Source organism: Pseudocercospora fijiensis (genome assembly GCF_000340215.1).
Source record: "Pseudocercospora fijiensis CIRAD86 unplaced genomic scaffold MYCFIscaffold_6, whole genome shotgun sequence".
Taxonomy (NCBI): domain Eukaryota; kingdom Fungi; phylum Ascomycota; class Dothideomycetes; order Mycosphaerellales; family Mycosphaerellaceae; genus Pseudocercospora; species Pseudocercospora fijiensis.
In genome coordinates, this window is record NW_006921537.1 from 873,106 (window position 1) to 887,092 (window position 13,987).

At 54.7% G+C, this 13,987-nt stretch overlaps 2 protein-coding genes across 2 annotated transcripts; one reads left to right on the forward strand and one right to left on the reverse strand.

Moving 5' to 3' along the window:
- Nucleotides 1-288: 288 nt before the first annotated feature.
- MYCFIDRAFT_176209 (uncharacterized protein) lies at nt 289-726 on the forward strand (the record flags this gene model as incomplete). Its single annotated transcript, XM_007930007.1, has 4 exons — nt 289-485; nt 517-624; nt 660-680; nt 711-726. The coding sequence occupies 4 exons, from the start codon at nt 289-291 to the stop codon at nt 724-726; spliced, it is 342 nt and encodes a 113-aa protein (XP_007928198.1).
- MYCFIDRAFT_165687 (uncharacterized protein) lies at nt 723-2,540 on the reverse strand. The gene is made up of 2 exons (XM_007930008.1): nt 2,490-2,540; nt 723-2,438 (listed from the first exon to the last, which is right to left on the reverse strand). Exons 1-2 carry the CDS (start codon nt 2,505-2,507, stop codon nt 861-863), a joined length of 1,596 nt encoding a protein of 531 aa, XP_007928199.1. The 5' UTR covers nt 2,508-2,540; the 3' UTR covers nt 723-860.
- Nucleotides 2,541-13,987: the final 11,447 nt, after the last annotated feature.

The window sequence follows — 13,987 nt, forward strand, 5'->3', positions numbered from 1 at the left end:
TATATCGTTCGGCGGACGGCGGACGGCGGACGGCGGATGTGGTCGGGGTCGAGCTGACAGATGAGCGAGGCGTTGGCCGAATGTTGGAGAAGACAGATAAGTTATAGGCTGTATGGCGCGACGACCAGCTGGCTTGTCAAACCTGATGCCGGATAGCCTCGCACGAGTGTCGCAGAGTGCTGTCGCAACGTGCTCTTATCAAGCTGCTCGAGAGTATGGTGTGACGCGCGCCAACCTACAGCAGGCAGGGGACTCATGATTAGTATGCCATCGATACCTATATCAGCGATGGATCGAGAGGCCGCAGAGGCCGCCGGAAGCTATTGTAGGGGCTGCGCCGGTCGCAAGCCTGTGATCTTGCTTTGGATGTCACCCTGGGTTGCCTGGGCTGGCCGACAGCTGAACAGAGATGATGCCAGACGGGCAGCTTCCGACATCCGAATCATCGCTTCGCGTCTAGCCATCCTGGTTGCAGATAGAGTGCGGTGATCGATAACGATCGACATCGGTAATAAGAAATGATTGGGAAGATGGTGTGTATAATGGGATCAGGATTCAGGGCGTGCCGAAGTTCAACAGCCTGATGACGGTGCCAAGCTGGCTCTCAGCCCCCTTCACTCCCTCGTTGGAAGACCTATAGACATTCGAAGCGAGCGCAGGCTATCAAAGCCTCACGCACAGTGGTGGAACAGGTAAGCAGCACCACTAAGAGTATACTTGATATGAAACATCCAAAATTATGCTCATGCAACTATGTACGTCTGTGTACGTCTGTGTACTCTGTATCCATACCCACATCTCTCGCAAGCCCCATAAAATGCTGCCAAAACCTATCATCCCTCCCCCGAACGCCTCGCTGATCAAAAGCCAACACTACCCGGAGCGTCGCTAAGCAGACTGCGGTTGCTCTGTCTGCTCTTGGTACTTCGAATAGGATCATCGATTTCCATAGCACCACTCATGACCCTAACGACTTTCTTGCCTTTACCATTGTCATTCTGAACCAGCACTTGTGCGGGGCAGACCACAATCTCCTCCTCACCTTCACCCACGTCATCACCTTTTTTGACGACGAGTGGGAAAAGGACAACTTTGACGACCGCGTGTTGGGCGGCAAGCTCCTCGTTGGAGCTGAAGAAACCTGAGCGCTCGTTCATGAGCGAGGCATTGAAATAGACCTTGCGTACCAGGTCTCCATTGGTGTCGTACTCGGGCTGCAGAGGCGGCAGCATGATGTACTCTGCTCGTTGTGTGCGCATCTCGATGGAAAGGTCGACGGCAATGCGTAGAACCTTGAGCAGGGATGCTAGCAATTGACTTCGAGATGCAGAAGGTGGAGGCAGAAGTCTGCATAACACTTCGAAGACCTCGTTGGCCACTGCTTCCGTGTCAAGGGAGCACTGATCTTCAAATTGCGGACGCTTTGCAAGCAGCGTGAGCGTTGTGGCACGCCAGTGTGCGACAGCACGGGGCGGTCCGACTTCAGACAGGAGCTTCTCCAGGGTCTTCAGCTTCTGTCGCTGCTCTCGGTCCATGCCAAAGAGGTAGCGCGTGAAAACATACTCCCAGACCATGGTCATGACCACAGACATGAAGACGTCTCGACGGCGCACACGATCGCCAAGAAGCTTGTCGACATCTGAGCCATCGAGGATGGCATTATCCAGGCGTGCTTCAATCTTGTCGTCGTGGAGGTCGGTGGACAAGCGGCAGACACGGTTGTCCGACATCTTGGAGAAGCGCAATACCCATTGCTGAACGTGTTGGCACAGCTTCTGGCAAGCGCCATCAAAGTAGTCCTCGTCGCGCTGGACCAGGAAGTCGCTGGATTTCGAAGCCTGGATCTGGAGCTGTAGAGCGCGGATTTGTTCGGCAGCAATGTCGAGCTGTTCACGCAATCTCAGGATCTCGGCGTTCTTGTCGGCAAGAGCATTCGCAATCTCGGCTTCGACAATGTCGCGCATGCCAGACGTGATTCTACCGTGTTCTGCGCGCATGTGTTCAAGGTGCTTCGCCGTCGACTGCCATTGCTCGTGTGCTTGAGAGTGCTCGGCCTGCAGAGTGGCGTAGCGACGATTGGTGTCGTCGACCAGGTTCCTGTTCGCTTCGGTGAGACCAGCGTTCATGTCCGTCAATCTCTGCAGCTCTTCCTGCATGGGCTGCAGCATGGCCTTGATCTGGTTGATCTCGGCATCTTTGGCTCGAAGCTGCAGATCACGTGCATTGAGCATTTCTTGCAGGGACTGGCCATTACGGAGAGCTCCACTGTGCAGTGCTCCGGCCTCCGCTTCTCTCGCCTCGTGGAGAGCGCGATTCTCTGCGACAAGTTGGTCGAGACGGGACTCCAGCTCGGTGATGTGCATGCTCTGTCGCTTGCGAACACTCGGCGGTCGTGTAGGCGACACTTGCGCCTGCTGCTGTGCATCGCCATACCCTTGCTGCAGGGAGTCAGCGTCGATGCCGTCACGTGCGTGCATCGTGCAACCTACGAAAACATCGTCGTTCATGTCGACGGCGCGCGAGGCGCTGCCCGCAATCTCATCGTCGTTCAGCGGTGGTGTGGGCGGGGCCACGAAGGGAATTGTTTGGGGTGACGACCGGGCGCTAACGGCTGATCCCGCGTCGCTGAGACCCCGCCGGCTTGCTGCCGCTGCCCGCAGATCACCCGACAAGCTGATTCGCCGGAGCGATGGGGTGGAACTGCGATTGCTGTGGTGGCTGTTGCGGCTGTGCGACCGCAGCTCTTGTGGCGATTTGAAATGTCCGCCGCTCACATTCGACCGGTTGCTCGTGACGCTTGGCGAGCGTGGATCTGGTGGCATGGTCCGTGCTTGCGAAGCATGCCGTCGATCAAGATGGACCGTCTCGTGCTCCTCGTCAACAGCGGGCCAAGAGAGCCGGTTGTACACTTCATCTGACGTCGACAGCGGATTGCTTGTCGACCGGGTGCTGCCTCCAGAGGGGATGCTGACTGAAGGGCGGATGTTGGGCGACAACGCTCGCTCCTCTTCACGCATCTTTTGCCGCGTTTCCGTACGCTTGATGGCTTTGACGTGTTCAGCACCGCCGACCTCATTGCTGGCCTTGCTCCGCTTTCGAGCGTGCTGCCTTTCCTCTGGAATTGGGTCCAATGGTGTTCTTGGACTCGTCGGAGAGAAGGCTGATCCATCGTTCGCCCCGTCTGTTCTCGGAACGGGACTTGCTTCCGACCCTCTCGAGCATGCCCGCGCTCTCGACTGAGTACCATGTTCAGAAGTATGCGTTGGCGTTCGAGCATCTGCCGCTTCTGCGAGAATGTCAGGTGGTGATTGAAAGAGATATGACGTGCGGTTCTTACTCGTCGGGAGAAGCGGCGTCTCCGCGCTTGGCGTACGTGCGTGCGCTTCGAGTGCATTCTTGTCAGACGGACCACATCTTTTCTCTGGTGTGTGAATATTCCACTGTTTCTCGGGGCTTGATGGCGTAGAGATGCGAAGTGGCTCGAGAGACCGACGCTGACGCAAACTATCGAAAGAAGAGCTGGTATGGAGGATTTCTGGAATCTCGCCGCTCGAACGTTCGGTCTGCTGTGATGCTCGCTTGCCTTCTTGGTAGCCGCTGTCTCGAATTGGTTGATGCTGCTTATCATCTTGAAGCGCAGCGAAAGACCAGCTTGGCTCATCAGCCGGCACACATCGACTGGCCTTGCCCGCTTCTGACTGTTTCTTGTCCAAAGCTGACGCAATAGCTGCACCAGTAGAGATGGCCGCCACTCCTGCGGCCGCCTTGTACAGAGCAGACGCATGGTCCTTTGAGCCTGTATCGGACAGACGACGTTCATGCTCTTGAGGCGGCGTGCGAGGGACCTCAACAGGCAAATGCTGAGAGACTTCAGAGGTATGGAGTAGAGCTCGTGATTGACTACCAGAGCTTGATCTCCTGGCTTGCTGACTTGCCTCTTCTCCAGAAGGAATCGACGGCGCTCGGCGTTTAACTCTTTGCAGACCAGGGAACACGCTAGAGACAATGCTCTTTGAATTTGTTGGACTGGTCGTGGCATCAGCCGACTCCGGAGGTGCCGACGTTGGTCGCGCTGCCTTCTCCAATACAGGCGGCAATGGCTGCGGTGGTCTTTCGTCCTTGGTCGTAGCTCGAGAAAGACCGGTCTCGCTATCAGAGACCACTGTAGAGCGTTCGATATCGTCCATTGCGCTTTCCGGATGATCAGAGAGCACTCCTGCTTGCCCGGCAGCCTTGAGCTTTCTTTGCTGACGTTTCTTCTTCTTATACTCGCGGTATGCCTTGTCGCCGGCATCGATGTCTAGCTCTTCCTGAACCAGCCAACCATGCTCAGATTTCTGGTTGTCGGTGCTTGGTTCGGCAGGAGCCTGCAAGTCTTTCTCGGTTGTCTGAGCTGCTTGTACATCTGGCAGGTCCTCCTGTGGCGCAGACGCCTGCCACCACTCTGTCCCACTGGCAGATTCATTCTTAGCTTTCTTGCCCTTCTTTCGCTTGGACGTAGCGAAGGCGATCTCAGGCTGATCGTTGTCGATATCAGCAGAAGAAGTATTGTTGCTAGCCATGGCCTTCTCGATGAGGCCCGGATCAAAACCAGCACCACCAAGACTTTTGTTGATAATATCGTTGACATCGTCGGCTGCAGGCTTATCCTCGAGATTGGACGAAGAAATAGCTGGCGACGCCTCGCCAGACAGATCTCTCGATTCGCTGCTCTTCTTGTTCTTCTTGCGCTTACTCGTCGTCGTCGTCGTCGAGATGACTTCTTCTGGATCAGCTTCAGCTTGACCGGTAGGTGAGGCTCTGCGATGGAAGACGGGATCATTGATGACCATGTCAGGGTCGAAGCCGCTGTCCGCTAGACCGGCAGCCACCGTGGCAGCAAAATCTATGTCTTGACTGGAGCCTTGATCTGGGCTAGGCCTCGTAGGCTCGACTGATTCACTTGACGGCTTCAGGTCCACATCTAAGTCCTTAGATTGCTCCGCTGCACCAGTCTGTTCTTGTTGCCCGGCGCTGTCGGTAAGCATCGACTTATCCTCTACTCCATCGGATGGCATAAGTTCCTTGTCCTCGACAACAGCTGGTGTAGAAGCACCACTCTTCTTAGCCTTCTTCTTATCTTTCTTTGACTTCTTCGTAGAAAATCCAGCCCACTCGTCTTCTTCCGCTGGCTTCTCGACCAAACCAGCGGCAGCAGTAGCCCCTGCCACAGCAGCAGCCCCCAATCCTGCAGTCTTATTGCTGATCTCCGCTTCTGGAGGCACCTCGGAAGGCTCAGTAGACTCGTTCCAAGAATCACTCATTGATGCCCCAGCCTTTTTGGCTTTCTTCTTGTCTTTCTTGCTCTTCTTAGTAGTGAAGGCGAATTCTTCTGGAGCCTCTTCAGGCACGGCTGAGGGCGAGTTAACATCCGCAATCGGTTCGCGAGGTTGATCTGTGGCTGGAGGGAGTCGATCAAGGTCCATCGGCTCTCTGATTGTCTCTTCCTGCTCTGTCGAAGTAGGAAGGTCTTCTTCTTTCTTCTCCGAGACTGGAACATCATTTTCGACCTCTGCAGTGTTGGACACTGACACTTCTTCTCCGCCAATGGCAGGCTCGTTCGCGTTCTCTTCGACAGGAGTAGACTGTTCGGCATTAGGCTCGTCAAGAGCTAGCTGCTTGGACTTCTTGCCCGTCTTGCCCTTCTTCTTGCCAGATACTGATGTGGACCATTCATCGACTTCAGCAGTTTGATGCTCAGCTTCGGGGTTCTCCTCTACTGAAGGGGTAGCAGCCGGCTCAATTCTTTCGGCATCGATGGTAGAAGGCAGTGCTGGCGTCTCTGACTGCTCGGCTTCTGCTGCAGCAAGGTCAATTGCTTGCTTGTTCTTCTTGGCCTTGTTCTTCTGCTTCTTGCTGCTTGTGGGCTCCCACCAGCTGTCGGCACCGTCGTTTGCATGGCCAGGATTGGCAGAAAAGTCAGGTATGGCTGCAGTGTCGCGGGTCTGCTCAGCGGCGACATCGTGTTGAGTCAGGTCGATTTGATCAGCGTCGTGCTCAAGCCGCTGTCCAGCCATTTCTGTCTCCCTCGATGCGTCTTCCTGTGGTACGCTGGCCTCTTGTTCGAGTGATCGTTCAATAGGCTTCTCGGCAGTAGCACCCCCAGCTTCAGCCTCAACTTTCGACTCTGTGTTTTCGACATCCATGCTTTTGTCTTCAGGCGCTTGCACCTCGGCCTCCGCCATGTCGATCTTCCCATCATCTTGATCAGCCTCGATGGTCTCCGACAGCGGCGTTGCTGTGCCGGAAGCAGATTTCTTGCCCTTCTTGCCCTTTTTCTTTTTGGATGTCATGAATCCAGAAAAGTCATCTGCTTCCAATGGGGGAGGTTCGGCTCTCTGAGGAGTAGCGGTTTCGATCGGGGTGTCGTTCATGTCAGCTTCACGAAGTTCTGGTTGGGGCTGCTCCAGCGCATCAAAGCCCGACGTTTTGCCTTTCTTTCCCTTCTTGTTCTTCTTGGAAGTCGGCATTGCCCGGATGTCTTCCGTCTCGGCCGCTGCAGGCTCCTCAGAGGGCTTGTCATTCTCGTCAACCTGCTTGATGGGCTCTTCGACGAAACCAGAAGCTTGCTCCTCGAGTGATGGTGTAGCAGGCTCTGCCGGACCAGGCGACTCTGATGCGCCTGCGTCAGGCTCAAAGTCCTGGGATTTCTGGCCTTTCTTGCCTTTCTTGCCCTTCTTCTTCTTCGAGCTCGACGCCCAAGAGAATTCATCTGCTGGCTCGTTCTGAGCTATCGTAGGTTCCGCCTGATGCTCTGCCGCTAGAACAGGAGTTGCGTCGTCAATTACACGAGGCGAGGCTTCTTCGTTGGCAACATCTCGCTCCAAGATGGCTTCAGTCTCAGCGGACTTTGTGTCTTCGGCCGATGGTAGATCAGCTACAGACTGCTGCCGACTCCTTTTGCCCTTTTTGCCTTTCTTCTTAGAAGAGGTCCATGCGAATTCTTCTTCTGGTTCTGCATCGTGAGCATTCTTATCAACATCGAAGGCGTCAGCAGCAACTGCTGGCGCACTGCTTTCTGGACCGGACTGTGGAAGATTTACAGTCGGATTCGTTGGCAAAGCTTCCTCGGTCGAAATCGAGGGCTCAGGAACGTCGGCAGTCTGATTCTCAGCCATTGCGGTGGAGATGGTCTGCTCCTCAGCTGGCATATTGCGATCAAACTCGGTCATCGCGACAGGCTCTTCAGTAGCCTGCGGGGTCTGTGTGCCGGACTTCTTGCCTTTCTTTCCTTTTTTGCCCTTCTTGGTTGGCGCAGACCATGTGAATTCGTCTGCCTCCTCGGCAGTTGTTGGCAGTTGCTCCGTACCAGCAGTCAGCTCATCTGCATTACGCTGGGTGCCTTCAAGAGGTTGCTCCTGTACACGTTCTGCATCATCGATCGACTTCTGCTCTTCAGGGTCATCAGCAGGAGTGCTGTTTTGTTCGGGCGGTGCATCATGAGCATCCGGGATTGGATTGTCCTGAGAATCTTCGACATGGCCTGGATTCGTGGCATCCAGCTTTGTGCTCTCCAGCGCATGCTCAACCTCAGCTTCGGGTAATTGCTCGGTGCTAGGAGGCTCCAGAGCCGATGTTTCGGTCTTCTCCTGGTGCTGGGTCTGTTCTGGTCGCTCAATTGGCGATGGGTGCTGATCGTCAAGGAGCGCCGTCTCCGAAGCTGGTTCTGCAGCAACCGATTCCTCAACCACAGGCGTCTGCGCACCAGACTTCTTCGCGCCTTTCTTCCCTTTCTTGCCCTTCTTCTTAGAAAACCCAGTCCAGTCAGCAGAAGCTCGAGGCGAAGCTTCACCAAAAGCATCCATATCCTCAGTAGCGCGCTCAGGCTCGAACTCAAGGCCGCGATCTGCAATCGGCGTCTCGCGCTGGTCATTTGACAAAGTGCCATGAAGCTCACCACTCTCGTTGGCGATGCCAAAGACATCATCGACGAGGTTGCTGTCGTGTCTCTCATGGCTTGGCCGTGTAGCTGAAGGGTCAGCCGCCTCCATCTCATCTGCCCAGGATTGTTTGATAGGCTCAGAGGGTTCATCGACCGACACAACGTTAGTCACAGCGCCATCCTCGACAGCACTTATTTCCGCTGCTTCATGGAAAGTATCCGGGGCTTGGGTGTCGTTGAACTCCTCCGCATCATGGAAGGAGTCGTCGTGGAAAGACTCATCGGGTGACTCTGGTGGAAGAGGGACCCCTGCAGCCTGCTCAATTAGCTCAGAGCTAGATTGTGCTGCCACAGGCGTATCTTCGACCTCTGGTTCGGGTTCGGGCTCCCAGGGAGACTGCTTCTTCTTCTCTTTCTTGTCCTTCTTACTTTGTTTGCGAGAGAGAGCAGGCTTGTTGGCATCATCAGTACTATCAACGCCACGGGAGTCTTCGGTCTGAATGACAGTATTGAGAGCCTTTGGCGGCACAGTCAAGTCAGCTTCGTTGCGTGTTGGCTCGTCTCCAGGGAGAGACGATTCGTTTTGAACATCTGGCTCTGGTTGCGTTTCCCACTCGAACGCAGAGGACTTCTTTCTCTTCTTGTCCTTCTTACTTTGCTTTCGGGTAAGAGCTGGCTTCTCCTCGACTTTGGTTTTCTCAATGATTTCAGTAGGAGGCTCATCGGTCGTCGATGTATCTGCCGGCTCGGCTGAAGATTGTAAAACAGTGTTCAAAGCTTCTTGCGGAATGATGACATCTTCTTCTTTGCTTGTGGAGGCCTCTGCTGGTTCCTGAAGACCAGTGTCATTTTCGATTGTGATGGCTGCCTCGGTCTGCGAGTCAGTCTCTGTGTCCGGGTCCCAAGCCAGACTCTTCCTCTTCTTCTTGTCTTTCTTGCTCTGTTTCTTGGGCAGCGTGGGTTGAAAGTCATGATCGATCTTCTCGGTCTCAGCTTTCGAGTCGACGGGTGGAGGGGAATGAGAAGTGTCTTGCTGCAGAACAGTGTTCAATGCTTCTGAAGGAATAACGATATCGTCGCCAGCCGGATGAGCTCCTTCGTCAGCCTTGGCAAAGTCGCGAGATTCGGTTTCCGATGGTGTTGGTTCTGACTCTGGCTCTGGCTCCCAAGCTGATGCTTTCTTTTTCTTCTTATCCTTCTTGCTCTGCTTACGTGTTAATGTTGGCTTGAAGTCGTCATTTACATTTTCCTCGAGGGATGGCTGCTCAGCCACTTGGCCGGCATCTGCAGTATCTTGACCTGAGGCAGACTGAAGCACCGTGTTGAGACTTTCTGGCGGAATAACCAACTCGCCACCTTTGGCTGTCTCAGCCTTCTCGTGAACATCGTCTGGAGCGCACTGATTCAAGACAGTATTCAGAGCCTCTGTTGGTATCACAGGCTTATCATGCCTCTCGGCTGATGCTTCACCAGATTCTTCTTGCTTGTCTGATTCAAGTACCGTGGAATCTGGCTCCGGATCCCGGGCGAGTGCCGACTTCTTCTTTTTCTTGTCCTTCTTGCTCTGCTTTCTTGACAAAGCCGGCTTCTCTTCGACATGAACCTCATCGATAGCGTCAGTCGTAGGTTCAGGAGTAATGGCTTCGATGTCGGACACCTCAGGAATGGCCTGGTGCTGTTCGACTTCAGTACCCTTTCCAGTTTCGGCAACGATCTCCTCCTGAGCATCAGGTTCCGGCTCAGCAGTCTCTGATACTGGTTCAAATTCGTCCCAAGTTGCAGCTTTAGATTTCTTCTTATCCTTCTTGCTCTTCTTCTTGGACGAGACAGGCGCAAACGACTCGAGAGCGGACTGAGCAGCAGACTCATCTGGCTGGACGATCTCGGCGACCGGTGTATGTACGTCTGGAAGCTCATTGACAAGCTCGCGTGGTTCTTCCGCAGGATCTCCCGGGCTCTGCGAATCAGGGACCACGTCTCTATTCGCATTCGACTCGTCTTCAGCATCCTGTCGGCCGGTCTCTTCGACTGGCGTCTCCTCGTCCCAATCAGCTTTACCTTTCTTGCCCTTCTTCGCTTTCTTCTTGGACACGATAGGGAAGAAGTCGTCGGCAGCCGGAGCTTCTGATTCAACAGCAGGCGTTTGAGCTTCTCTCGAACTTTCGTCGGCGACTTCGCTGGTCTCTGGCGCTGGTACGGGCTCTTCAGATTCATGCGGCTCATCACGAGACTCTACTTGCGATGATCCATCTGCAGCCACGGCTACATCATCGGTTGTATCCTGTTCCGGAACTGAAGACTCATCACGAGACTCCAACACTCCAGCGTCGACACCCTCAGGCTCAGACCAAGTAGGCGGCTTCTTCTTTTTGTCTTTCTTGCCCTTCTTCCCAGAAGAAGACGAACTCGACCAATCATCAACAGCAGCGGCCGCAGCAACACCAGCAAGCGCTCCCACAGCAAGTCCAGCAGTTGAGGACTCAGCATGCTCGGCTTCGCTAGGTTCCTCAGACCAAGAAGGTGCAGGCTTTTTCTTCTTGTCCTTCTTGCCTTTCTTCTTGCTTGAAGATGACGACGCCGACCACTCCTCAGTCTCGGGCTCGGGTTGCGGAGTTGCCCAAGGAGCGGGTACAGAAGTCGCAGGTGCAGTTCTACCTTCCACGGGACTGTGAACATCGTCGACTTCTACGTCGTGCGAGCGGAGTCCATCAACATCATGCACACTACCGAGCCTTGGCTTGCTGGCGGCGCGATCCATGGACGTCTGAAAAGCTTCTGCTTGCGAGTCACCCCAAGTGTTGTCATGCGCGATCTGACTGAAGTCTGAAAGTCCGAAATTGAATTGCGAGGCAGACTCTTCTCGAGGCGCCTCGGTCTCGTTCGCGGGCGTTTGCGTACCACTTCCGTCCGCGGGAGAGTCCTCGACGGCAGTCTGCGGCTCATCTTCGAAGATTGTGGAAGCTCTCTGCTTCTTCTTGGCCTTCTTTGATTGTTTCCTCGTAAGCTGTGGAGCAGGTGCGACCTCCACTGTAGCCTCAGGCGCTGCCACGACAGTACGCTCGTCAATGACCAGAGGCGCAGGTTCTGATTTGGCCTCTGGAATCTTGTAGGCAGTAGCAGGACGCTCGTCTTCGGCATCAGCCGGTTCGTCTCGCTGGAGAAGAGGCATCGCAGCCTCCCCTTCCTCAATCGAACCCTCTTCCTTTGCATGCTCAACCTCAAAGGATTGCTCCGTGCCTTCTTCAGACTTCAATCTTGGCAAGACTGGCATGGTGTGAGCAGCCGCAGAGGCGAAGTAGCCACCATCTTGCGGACGCTGCTCCTCCGGATTCAACTCCGCCCGGCGCTCCGCATCCGGAGAGGCCTGTTGTACATTAATGACCGGTATAGTGTGAGCAGCTGCACTGGCAAAAAAGTGGCCATCGCCTTCTTCAGCATGCCTTTCATCGCTCAAGAATCGATCAAGAGCATTCTTGGGATGTGCAGACTCAGAGACTTCTGTTGGAGCCGGTTGACCGCGCTCCCTGCTGACAGTTCCTTCTTCGGCGTGCGATTCAGCATCGAAGAAATCCTCGGTATCTTGTCGCTCAAGCTCGCGTTCGGGCTCGTCAGCAGGAGCTTCAGTGTCCAGGATCTGCTTCTTGGACTTCTCTCCCTCCTTCTTTGAACCCTTACCAGACGCTTCGGGCGTTTCTGCTGGTTCGGTAGGAGTTGGCTCTGCCAGAGGTGCAGGCAGAGGATACTCATGCTTCGGGCCAACAGGGTCAAGATCGTGCACTTGTTCCGAAGATTGGCTGTCGAGCTTTTGCTTTCCATAAACAGCAGCTGTGCCAAGCATGGCAGCTGCAGCCAAAGCTTTAGCCTTGCTAGGAGATGTTGATCGATTCCTCTCCTTCGAAAATGACGGGTCCTGCCGTGATGCTTCCTTTTCTTCCTGCTGCTCATGCATCTTCTCATCCTGAACGTAATCGTCCCAAGTAAAGAATTGCGGCTGTTGCTTCTCACGCTTCTCCGCAGTCGGCGTAGTGGAAGACGCTGTCCAAGGTATTGCAGTCAGGGGGAAATGTGTAGCTTTCGGTGTGGTCTCATCCTCACTCTGATAAGATGCAGCGCCAATTCCAGCTAGATCTAAAGCTGGCAGGTTTCTATGAGACGCAGACGGACTGTCCCACTCCTCCGCCGCAGACTGAAACCCGTCATCGCTTCCGTGCACACTGCTAGCTCGACTTGATGGCTTGCTTGAAGGCAAACTGGGTAGGCCTTCTTCGACTTCAGGCGTCTGGCGATTACGCTCGACCAGATACAGTGGCATGACACCTTTGAATTCGGATGAGTGCGGCCTACTCTGTCGGGACTTGGCTGAGGAAGGAGTTGTTGGCGATCCTGCAGTTAGCGGCGCAGCAGGAGAAGGAGAGCTGAAGCTCTTCGCTCTCTCCGTGGCGGAAGTACGGTCTGCCGAGCCAGGCGTAGTCGGCGCGTGTCCGAATGGAAACCTTAAAGGTACAGCGGTACTGCTCACAGGCCTCTGAAGACTGGCAGGTCTCTCAGCAGACAAGCTCGCATCGCTAAGCTCAACCTCACGCGCCTTCGCAGGCGTCTCTGGCTCAACAACGCCTGCAACAGCACTGTTGTGAGCCTCGTCATATCTCTGATCATGCTCGGCAGACCTCGCGATGTCGTCTGCATGATACTTGTCATCTGAAGACTTGCTGCTGAGTGCATCAGCAAGGAGGCTAGCACCTACGACAGCGCCTCCAACAAGCACAGCATCTTTCACCATTGACCCGCGCCCAGATTCAGCCTCGAGCGGTCTGCCTTCCCTCCGCTCAACAGCCGAATCTGGACTCACCGGGCGACTAGCGGGTAGAGGCGGCAGTCCCTCTACCCGATTCCCTAAAAAAGACTGATCGCGAGAATCTCGTCCAAGCTCATCAGCAGTGCTTCTCCTGCTGTGATGACGGTGTCCGCTTTCGCTCGCAGCGTCTCTGCTTTCTCCATCATCGTCAGTACGGCGGCGATGGTGGTGACGATGTCCAGACTCTGAAATCGCTGAGCGAGACTCATCTCGATCCTCATGGGTGCTGCGGCGTTTTCTCTCGTGGCTGTCCTTATCGTCATCGCGATCTCCCGCAGAACGGTGACGGCGATGAGACTCTGACTTAACAGATCGGGTATCATCGTCGTCGTCGCCGTACTCAGAGTCCCGATGCTTCTTCTTACGTCTTCTTCGATCATCGTGTTCATCATCCCTGTCCTTGCTGTCACGTGTGGACGATCTGCTGAGAGGTGCACCGTCTCGATCCTTGTCTTTGCTAGATGAAGAAGTGCCGTCAAAGGACTTGGTTCGGCCAAAGAGTCCTCCAAAAAGACCCTTCTTCTCCTTCTTGACTGATGGGGATTCCTCTCTTTCTCGGCGTGAGCGGCTCGAGGTCACTGATGCAGTGTCCTCGTCATCGTGCTTGGAACGACGTTTCTCATCCTTATCACGCCGCGAACGGCTTGACATGACAGATCGCGTGTCATCATCATCGTCTTCGTGCTTGGAACGTCTCTTTCGCCGCTTCGCCTCTTCTCCAGGATAGGCAGGCTCGCTTGCAGCAACACTTTGCGTTTCGTACGCATAGTCAGGCTGATCATAACCAGAAGCATAATCACTGCCGCGTCTAGACTCTTCACGTCTCGACCTCCTCCTCTCAGCAGCAGATTCGGAGACGACGGAGCGCGCATCGTCAGGAGAAGTGCTCTTCTGGCTTCCACTCAGCTTGCGCTCAATGTCAGCAGAGGCTTTATCCGAGCGTGGTTCCCGTTTCTCTTCAGGAGACCTCGGAACAGCACCTTCGCGTTCTTGTGGCTTGTCATCGCTTGAGCGGTAAGCTGATGTGTTGGCCTGAGGCTTCGGCTCATTCCACGCCTGAGAAAGTGGCGGCTTCGAAGTGTCAATGACAGTCACTGGCTCAGATCGCGAAGCATCGCTTTTAGCGTCCTTGTTGGAAGTCGGGAAGCCATAATCGTTATTGTAGGACTCCGGCTCAGCGGTCACCTTGGCAGAAGTATAGTCGTCCCAAG